A 10,711-nucleotide genomic window follows, 5' to 3' on the forward strand; every position below is an offset into this window, starting at 1 on the left:
CTCTTCATATATTTCTTATTTAGAAGTAACCGAGTCCCGAAATGTCTGTTGAAGAGTTTTCAAGAAGCAAAAAGGAGACTTTAAAGCAATAATTTTAAGTGAAAGATTGAATAAATAAATAAAAACATGATACAACAACAATTAGCATTCTTCAAGATAGCGCTCCTGATAACCAATTGTCTAAAAAATGAATGAACACCTAAAGAAGCTACTGCCGAAGAATTTGGATGATCAAATAGTACGTGATGACAGCGTGCGAAGGCCTCTTAATAAAGGCTACTGCCCAAGTAATGAAGGTTTGTAGAAGGCATGGCTTTGTGCTATCTCAATTCGCTCACGCGGATCATTCATAGTTTCATCTCTCAAGGCCTGAAGTATTGCCTCTGATGAAACCTCCCTGTAGTTTCAACGCACCAACAGTAGTCAGATTATTTTTTAACTAAAACAACTGCAAACATAAGAGGGAACGCGGGCCAGCATTTTAAGTACCTCACTATCAGTATTTTGTGCAATGTCTTCAACAAGGGACAAAGTTCAACAGGAGCAACATGTTTGTTCTCATCAGGGTGATACACATTTAAACTGGACTGACTAAGTAGCTCATAGAAGGCTTTTACTGCTGAAACTCCCTGCACAAATTGACAGCAGGTTAGCCTACATACATGATTTCAATTATCCATAGAACTCGCTTGCAGCTCTAGTTGGGGTACAATATCCTCCATAAATAATTATGGAAACAGCAATTTTAAAGGATGCTAAACGTCTTTGTAACTTCTACAACTTCTGCTCGTAGTACAAGCATCAATAGACATTTCTTTTGCGTTTTTTGTTTCGATAAGTGAAATAGTATCAGTAAACATCTCTTATATTAACTATATAAAATCACGTAGGCTCCAGCAAACTATCATTAAAGATCTATTGTTGGTCACACGCTCCTAGTCACTGTATGTAAAGTATTCTAGAATATACCTGTATCATTCCCTTTCCCTTGATGCTGTCACCCATATCAAGGTTTATTTCTCCCTTGGCCAACTTTTGGCCATACCAAGCATTACGACCTTTCAACAGGGTCACATATGTATCAGCCAGAAGAGGACCTGCAAGCTTCTCGGGTCCTTCCGACAGGAGATGTGTAATGAATATCATCTCAGATGTACAGTGTGCAAAGTATACTGACTTGCTCGTGGCACTTTCATTAGTAAGAGCTGCTACCATACCTGTTGAGTAGAAAACAGTGTGTAAATATGTGGTTTCATATAACTAGCAACTAACAGTATCGCACAATTCTGGGGTTTAAAGAGATCAAACTATGATGTTATACTGCCATAATCAGGGGAACTAGAGATGTTATTATTCATAATTTCAAGAAGGATATTGCAGTATATAGAAGTATCAGCCGCAAACTGTGGATGCCCTGACATTCTTGATCTATTTACTAATGAGAATTCCCTGAGAATCTGATCTCAAATGGACAAGAAATTCTGGAATCGTGTGAATGTGATCAGCTTTCCAGAGAAGCTGCAATTGATCACCACCACACTGCTGAAAGCTCCCAAGCTCCAAGTAAAAAAGAAAGGGAACAAACAGTGATAGCAGAAATTAGGAGATGATATGTTGCACGCCTCAGTCAAGCCCAGACACAACTCAAAAATCCAATTCTAGACAATATATGCACTGTAAAAAAGTTTACAGATAGCAAGCGACGTAAAACTTTGCACCAGAACAGCGAAAGGATTATACCAGCTCCAATGGCGTATACATTCTTTAGACCACCCATGACCTCATGAGTTACCAGGTCACCATTGTCCCACACAATAAAATGTGGGTGCCTCAAAAATTTTGCCAGTGCTTTCCGCCATTTATCAGCTCCACATATCCGAGCATTAGCGTATTCTCTATTGTAAATCTCAGATGCAATATTAGGTCCACCAAGATACAAGATGTTTTCAATTGGAACTCCAGCTGCAAATTAAAGGTGTCACGTGAGCAAAAGCTAAGACTAATGAAGAACTTGCCAAACACAAATATACTGAGAAAAACAGAATAAAACAAAACAACCAGCAATAAGAAAATAAGTGGATAGATTCGTAAATGGTAAACAAAGAGAAATTAACTCATTCTGGACTGGAATATGAACCAGTTGGCAGTTGCCATGTATGATTTTTGAAATTCTATTTCAACCATACATGTCATAGCCTAGTCACTTTAGCTATCAATAGTACAGAAGTATTGAAGAACCAGAGTCACTTGATCAGGTTGCAAATAATAATATTTGCATATCCATAAACTTCAAAAGTACTATATACAGACACGGAGGGAGTAAAGAAAAACTAATATATTTCAACAATTAATCATGTGATCTAAAAAGTGGTTAGAGCAGAATCTAACCTTCAGAACTCCTACATTATGAAACGTGTATATACCCCATAAATTTGACTCAGCAATAAATATATCTAGAAGATGGAAATCCCTCACTTTGTCACCTGTAGGATGAACTAAAGGCGTGAAATATGCTTATCTGTAATGACACCTCAATCAATCAGCTAAGAAGAGTTAAGTGTAATGAAGCCAATAAACGTCACGAACTCTCAACAACAAAAGGTCATACTAAGCAGGGAGCAGAGGCTGGAACGTCCTGGTAAGGAGGAACCGCCAAGACCAGGAATAGAGCTACTAAACTTACTAAACAAAGTGGATCACATAAGAAACCCAGAAAGGGAGGATCGGATAAGCTGGAGCAACAATAGCAGAGGTCTATTCTCAATCAAAGATTGTTATCAAGTCCTAGAGAAGGAACGCAATATAATTGAAAATCGGCCATGGAAAATCATTTGGAAAACAAAGGCCCCGTGAAAGCAGTTTGTTTCACCAAGTTATTGACGTGTGAGGCTTGTCTTACACATGAAAACCTGATGAGGAGGAGTTTCAAATTATGCAACTAGTGCTATTTGTGTAAATCAGATTGTGAGAGTGCCAAGCATTGCTTTTTACATTGCATAGTAGCGATAGATCTACAGAACATGCTCTTGAATCTTTTTGGTACGCAGTGGATTATACACTACAACTTAAGGGAGTATTCACCAGTTTGTTAGGTTTCGAATTTAAATGATGACTAAAAACAAAAGTCAAACACTCTCTACTAATGTATCTACCACTTGCGCAGGTCAACTATCAAAAGCACAAGAAGGAAAGTCCGTAACATCAGTGCACCAGAATAGGGAAGAAACCAAAGAAGGTCCAACGGTAACTGTCACATTCGAATCCCTCCATCAAATGCGTACATTAGGGAAACAAGAATGGAAAGCGTACATCAAGGGAACAAGGAAGGAAAGGAAATCAATCAACTGTGCAAAGTCAAGGGAAGAATCAAATTAAGCGATTGGAAAGAAGATTACAAGAATTGAAAGCTTTTGAGTCCAAGGCAGATCCAGCACACTGATTAAGGTTGAATCTAGCCCTATTTCGTATGCTGGATTCAAGAGGCAACCATTAGAATACATTGCCTCGAAAGGAAAATCATAATCAACGATTTCCAAAATCTCAGAGAAAGGAACAAACAGCGTCATCAAGTTCTATATAAGAAGAGAAGAAAGGACGTGGGAACTTACGCAGCTTTCATACAAGTTTTCAATCTTTCTACATCTTAGAAAAACATTGTATTCCTAAGCTTACTAGTGTCTCAAAAGATAGAGAGAAAAAGAAAGCAATTGAAAGATTGTGTCAAGAATTCATTTGTAACTCGTTTGTGGTAAACGTGAGGAAAACCACACTCTCATTTGTAACTGTTCGATTGAAGATCTAAGAGAACCCTTGTGACCCAAGGGAACTGGATGTAGGTGCCACATCGGTACACGAACCAGTATAAAAAACCTTTGTCTCTACTGTTTATTTTTATTACTCTCTATTATCTTTATTTGTTGTACTAACTATTGTCTGCAGAACCTCGGCAGTCAACTAAGAACAAAGTTAGTCGACTAAAGAATTTTTACAATCCCCCCCCGGTACTTTCACAGTTGGTGCCTCCGGAAAGTACAGAAAACAGACGAATGCTGTTGTAGTCCATCACAAGTTGGATTTCTTCGTCCCTATGTAAAGAATGGACCGAAGATGCTTCGAAGGGTTTTGTCACCTATATCTTCTTTGAAGTCTAGGTGTCTTATGAATCTGGTCTGTTGGAATAATTGTCAAGATGCAAAACAAAACAGAATTTTGTTGGCTCCTTCAATATAACTTAGTAGCAAATATGCCCTTCTATGTGTCAATGAATCCACTGGATGCCACTTCAATAAAATATTCATCACTTCATCCAACAAAATATCAGAATCTAAAAAGTGGAAAGTAACTAGCATACATTTTGCAGCGCAAAACTCAGTATAGTAACAGAATGTTTTTTGAACTAAGTTATTTAGAAGCTATTAGTTCAAGTTTACATGAAAAACAAACATGTTGAACTCTTCTCAAGCATCTGAAGAAGAGGCAAGATAGCACTCCCATCACAAACAGGTAAAAGAAAAACTTATTCTGCCATTTAACCACGTAATGTCCCAGTAATTCAACATTGGAAACATAATAGAAACTTAGTCAGCTGCGGTAAAGTTCACAACAATGAAGTTATTTACCGAACAAATATTGCAACGGAAAAGTAAAGTACAAGCTGAAAAAATAACTCAAGAGTATGCGGTAAGAAACCTCTTACTTGCTCTGTTAATCATCTGTGTTGGGGTAACAATGCGGGGTTCAGGCCCTAGTTCAGCCTCTATGCCCTTTGCCAAGGATACAATGACTGGAGCAGTAATTCGTTCCTTCCAATACCGACTAATTTCTTGAAATACTTCCCTTGTTTCTGTTGATGGCAAGCCATTGATGACAATATCAGCATCCCACACAGCCTCCTGCAAATTGGTGACAACCTTTAAAGGGCAAAGTGGCGTGTCAATCATATTCAAACAAAAGCCATCTTTCAAAATCTCATCGGCATGTAGTGTCCTATCCCCTAATCGTGCCTCAACATACTTCAAGTATGCACACCGTCTTATTAGCCTCCTTAACACATCTTCCCTTGAATTGATGACCTCAAATAAATGCTCAGCAGTAGCTTTATCAACGTCTCGTCCAGCTCTCCTCCATATTCTAATCTGCACTTTCTCGCGAAGATTACCATACGCATCCTGCAACATTGCTACAAAAACACTACCCCATGCTCCTGCTCCAACACCTACAATTCTCAATGGATCACCATCTGCTTTTCCAAAAAGTCGACGGAGCTCATCAACCTTTTCCTCCACAGAACCATTAGTACTTTGAAGCCCATTCGAGTATACATGACTTGTTACTTCTTCCCCAGATCCAACCATCTTATTTTCTGGTATTAAAAGTTTCAAACTATTCGCAATATTCCAACAACTCAATATGTTAATCAATTGCAAATACACAAACTTGAACTCTTCTCAACCAAATGCATAAACAAGAAACAGCAATTTCACCAATAATCTGAACTATCAAAGCTGAGAGTTTTTAGTACAAGATCTAGTAGTCGTTTGGATCACCCCCTAATTTCATTACACCAAAATACCCAAAATGCAGAATAGCATACAATTTTACACATGGGTTTTCAAGAAAAAAGAGACAGCTTTATCAAAATCGCAAATCTTCAGCACTCTGATGACCACAATTGTTTGTTACACACGAATCATTAAAAAAAAAACAATAAATCGATTGATTTTTTTTTTCATTTGGGTTTCATCTGAATAACATAGATAATTCAGCTAGAAGGAGTATTAATGGATCACAGAGTAAAAAAGAACCAAACTTTAAAACCTCCGTCAACTGCGAAGACAACTTGGGTAAACAACCCCCTTGTCCTAATAGTCCAAAAGAAGGCGGCAACAGCTATTGCGGCTATAGCTCCTGTGGGATAGCTTCTAGAAATGAGTTGGCAAAATTTTGAAAAGCGTGAAAAGCATGGATTTTGGAAAGGCTAGTGTCAAATGTGAATGTTAATAATGTTATGCAATTTTGTTCGTCTGCTTCCTAGAAGTGGGCTGTGTGGCCAACGCGGCAACCTGGCCTCACTGTCTTTTGCCTTTTTTCTTTACTTTTCAATAACACCCAGGCAATGAAAATTAGTTAATTGAATAAATTAAAGTATTACTACTATAAAATAATAAATGTATAAGAACAGATAGAGATGCTAAGAACAGAGAACGAGACGATAATTCAGTGAATGAGGTGTCCTTTTATTTTATTTCATGTTTTACACAACCAACCTTCGTTGTATCTGTACATGAGGCATATGATGTACTTGTAGATAACCATAAGGGGATCAACGCCGGTTAGACCCTAAAGCAAGTGAAGTACTTGATTTAGGCCCCAAGAATTTAAAGGCCCCAAAATTACTATTTTTTTATATGTAGTATATAATTTATATAATTATCGCTTATTATTAATAAATTTATTTCTTTGTTTTCATATGAATATTGATTTCTTCCTATGATTAGTATAAACTCTATTGTCATGTAACTATATTTAATAATCTAACTTATCAGTTATTTTCCTCACATAAATTATACTTCCGTCGTCCCAATTTATATGAAGGTGTTTGACGGGCATGAAGTTTTTTAAAAAAAAGACTTTTGAAACATGTGATCTAAACAAATCATAGAAACTTGTATAGCTAGAAATATCTCATTAAAGGTAAAAAGAAAAATTTACTGTTGAATATTACCAAATATAGAAAGGCATTCTTTTTAGGGCAAACTAAAAAAGAGAATGTCAAACAAATTAGGATGGAGGGATAATGTATTCTAGGTTCTCGCATTTTAGTTGTGATGCAATCAAGGTTAAATTCATTCAATATTTTGTACTTTATAAAACCAAGTTCTCATTTTTTTTTCATTCAACGCTTGTCTAATTTTTTAAACAACGATGCTCATTAAATATATAGTATGTATTTATTTAAGGCCTCTTATTAAGGCTTTGCTTTAGGCCTCGGATACTATTGAGCCGCCCCTGAAGGGGATTAGTATAGAGGGATTTTCTCTGTATACTAGTTAGTTCTTAAAATGAAGATGAATTTGTTAAGGGAAATTTTCGTTCCTATACCATATAGGAAATTATATTACCAAATATGTTCATAGTTTGCATATTACCCTTCATGATAATAGTATTTCTACATAATATATACAATGCATTAAATAAGGAATCATTATAGCTGTAGGATTCCTTATTTAGTTGAGCTAAAAAGGGGGAATTAAATATTTTCCAGATCTTCCAACGCAAATCACGCACAGTAATCATTATCGTCTACTTCATTACAAACTTCCAGTATTCTGTTTTTTGCGCTAAACTCTGTTTCAATATTTTCTCTAATTTCACAAATAAAAATCGACAAAATCTTCTACAATTCTTCTGCAACAAAAACAATTACAGCGAAAATACCAATTATGCTACAATCGAATGGGAATTGGGATAGCTATGGGAGATTTAGAGAATTCGAGGTCGATGGCATTGTAGTCGATGACGATGCGACTTATAGTCTATTGATTTCTACAATAGCACAGCAATTAATGATTGATACATCCGAAAAAATTATAGAAATCAAATACATTGTCAACGAGCATTGTCTTCCAATTGAAATTAAGAACGATATGGGTGTTCGTGTATACATGGAGACGAAAAAGGAAAACAAAAACTTAGGATCACATCCGCTATGTATAATTGTTCGCGATTTCAATATGGAATTGAGTATCACCAATGAGAACATAGCTGCAGGTGTGCGATGTTATTTTTTCTATGAAATTCTGGTAAATTGTAAATGAACTACAATTTATCTACATTGTATCTACAAATAAATTACATATATATATATCAGTATGAATTTCTGTAATATCTACAAAATTTCTATATTTATTCTACACTAAAACTACAAAAAAATTTGAAAAATTAATATGAAATACTGAATTTCAACCTTTCTACAGATTATCTACAAATTTTATACAAACTGGTGATAACAATATTTATATTTATTTTCATGCAGGTTCATCTAGAATGCTAAAGTTACTTGATATGCCAACATCTCCCGTTATAGAGGAATACGAAAGTATAATAATAACAGATAGTACACCAAGTTCTATTGAAGTGGGACAAGTATACCAAAACAAGGAAACAATTGCAACTGCAATGAAGCACTATTCTCCCATACATAAGTTCCAATTCAGGGTTAAAAGATCTAGTGCTAGAAGGAATGAACATATGAATAGTCAAATATTATTATTTTTTTAATTTTGTAGTTTATTTGTAATTTTTTACTTCTTCAGTTTTCCTTGTGATAATGTTTAGCAGAATTGTAGTTATATTGTATTTATTATAGTATAATGTGATTGTTTAAGCTAAAACAAGTTTTTTTAATCTAAATGTTAACCCATTGTTTAAAATGTATTTATTTTGTAGCTACTGGATGATATGTATTGGTGAAAACTGTACATGACACTTCAAGGCAACTAGCATAAATGATTCTGCAATGTTCAAGGTCAGAAATTTCGACAAACAGCACACATGCTCTTTAATGGACAATACATTCATACAACGCAAACCTACTGCCATGGTAGTTGGTAGCATGGTTATTCCAAAATATTCTGATCCTAAGACAATTTACACCCCAAAAGACATTCAATTTGATATGTTGTCTGAACACGGTGTGAATCTAACCTACATGCAAGCTTGGAGAGCAAAGGAAAAGGCTTTACAGTTTTTGAGAGGTCATCCTGCTGACTCCTACAGCAAATTGCCTAGTTATTTGTATATTCTAGAAAAGACTTGTCCGGGGTCTGTAGTTAAATTGAAGAAGACAGACGATGACTGTTTCTTGTATGTATTTATTGCGATTTGTACGTCAATCAGTGATTGAAAATATTGAAGACCAGTTATAGTAGTTGATGGGACCTTTTTTAAGTCAGCGTACAAGGGAATAATGTTAACAGCCAGTACAATGGATGCAGCAGGTACTGAAGTTTCATTAGTAGAAATATTGTAGCTTGTATTTTTTTTAGTACTTGCAGATTAATTAAAGATATATTGTAGTTTGTATATATATGTCTTCTTCTGCATTTTTACTGCAGCCAATTAATTGTTTATTGCCATATAATATAGGTACCATATTACCATTGGTATATGTTGTTGTTGATTCAGAGAATGACGCATCATGGAAGTGGTTTTTTGAGCAATTCAAGCTCGCGTATGGTGAAAGAGAAAACATGTGTGTTGTTTCGGATCGGAATGAGAGTATCTTGAAGGCAACATCTATTATTTTTCCCGGCATGCCACATTATTCATGCATGTGGCATATCTGGACAAATATATAGTCAAAGTTCAAGAAGGGACATCTTAAGCTTATTGAATTATACTTTGCCACGACGCGGTCAGACATACTTGATGAATTTAATGAAAGGATGTCAAAGATTGAGGAGATTGACCCTCGTGTTAAAGCATACTTATACGATATTGGATATCATAGATGGTCTCGAGTACATGTAACGGTGAGCAGAACTTGGACTATGACATCAAACATTGCAGAGTCGTTGAATGCTGTAACAAAATATGCAAGAAAGCTACCGATAGTAGAACTATTAGAGTATATGAGGACCCTTCTTGAACGTTGGACGAAAGAAAAATTATTGAAAGCAAAGGGTACATTAACATACATTGGATACAAATTCAACAAAGAGTTGGATGACAACAAAACATTGTCGCACAAGCTTAGAGTAAGATCTGATTATTTATTGAATCAAATTCATAAACAACACATTGTAGTTTTTTTGTAGATATTTTGTATATAGCTTGATTTTAACCATATATGAATTGTTTTTTGTTTGTAATGTACTCGTAGGTGAGGGCTTCAACAGACTACATCCATACAGTAATAGATGGTGTGAGGCGCTATATTGTTTGTCTTGAAAACAAGAAATGTAGTTGTGGGCAATTCCAGCTTGATGAACTACCTTGTCCACATGTTTTGGTTGTTTTAAAACAAAGGGATGAGTCCTTTGAAGAATATTGTTCTCCTTATTACACAAGGGCGAACCTCTTGCGTACGTATGAAATACCAGTAAATCTGCTGCCTGATGAAAGCAAATGGAATGTGCCATAACATATAACTGAAGAAGTAGTAAATCCACCTAAAGGAGGGAAAAGGCAGCCAGGAAGACCTCAAAAAGAAAGATACAAAACATATGATGAAATAAATTCAAAGAAGTACAAAGTTTCATGCAGCAATTGCGGAGGAGAAGGGCATAACAAAAGATCTTGCAAGAATGCACCCAAAATGAAATAAAATTCTATGTAGTTAACAGAATATTTGATGAAAATTTGTTGGTTAGTTCTGGAAAACAGATGTTGATGTGTAATCGTTGGTTTTTTTAAAGATCATAATGTAGTTAGTTAGGATGTTTCTATAATGAGATAATACTTTCATATATTGATTTGTTTATGAATGTTTTCTATATATATAATCTATAACTTTTTTACTATATATGGAATCCTTTACATAATTGCTAATGTGTTTTTGCAGTCTATATACAATAAAACTACTAAAAAAATACATTATTGAGAATTTACAGAGTATATACATTATAAATCTGTAGGAAAGTAGTTAAAAACCAAGTCATATTGTAGATGAAGTATTGTTTACATTCAATAAAATAAATATAAAAGAAAC

At 35.2% G+C, this 10,711-nt stretch overlaps 2 protein-coding genes across 2 annotated transcripts; one reads left to right on the forward strand and one right to left on the reverse strand.

Annotated features, from left to right (window-relative positions):
• Nucleotides 1-89: 89 nt before the first annotated feature.
• Nucleotides 90-6,267, reverse strand: LOC104213083 (probable glycerol-3-phosphate dehydrogenase [NAD(+)] 1, cytosolic). The gene is made up of 5 exons (XM_009762498.2): nucleotides 4,697-6,267; nucleotides 1,741-1,962; nucleotides 970-1,217; nucleotides 490-629; nucleotides 90-397 (listed from the first exon to the last, which is right to left on the reverse strand). The coding sequence occupies exons 1-5, from the start codon at nucleotides 5,352-5,354 to the stop codon at nucleotides 277-279; spliced, it is 1,389 nt and encodes a 462-aa protein (XP_009760800.1). The 5' UTR covers nucleotides 5,355-6,267; the 3' UTR covers nucleotides 90-276.
• Nucleotides 6,268-8,599: 2,332 nt separating this feature from the next.
• LOC104213084 (uncharacterized) lies at nucleotides 8,600-10,144 on the forward strand. Its single transcript, XM_070157654.1, has 5 exons — nucleotides 8,600-8,796; nucleotides 8,917-8,999; nucleotides 9,148-9,257; nucleotides 9,360-9,758; nucleotides 9,884-10,144. Exons 1-5 carry the CDS (start codon nucleotides 8,600-8,602, stop codon nucleotides 10,142-10,144), a joined length of 1,050 nt encoding a protein of 349 aa, XP_070013755.1.
• Nucleotides 10,145-10,711: the final 567 nt, after the last annotated feature.

Source organism: Nicotiana sylvestris, chromosome 9, assembly GCF_000393655.2.
Source record: "Nicotiana sylvestris chromosome 9, ASM39365v2, whole genome shotgun sequence".
NCBI classification, from domain to species: domain Eukaryota; kingdom Viridiplantae; phylum Streptophyta; class Magnoliopsida; order Solanales; family Solanaceae; genus Nicotiana; species Nicotiana sylvestris.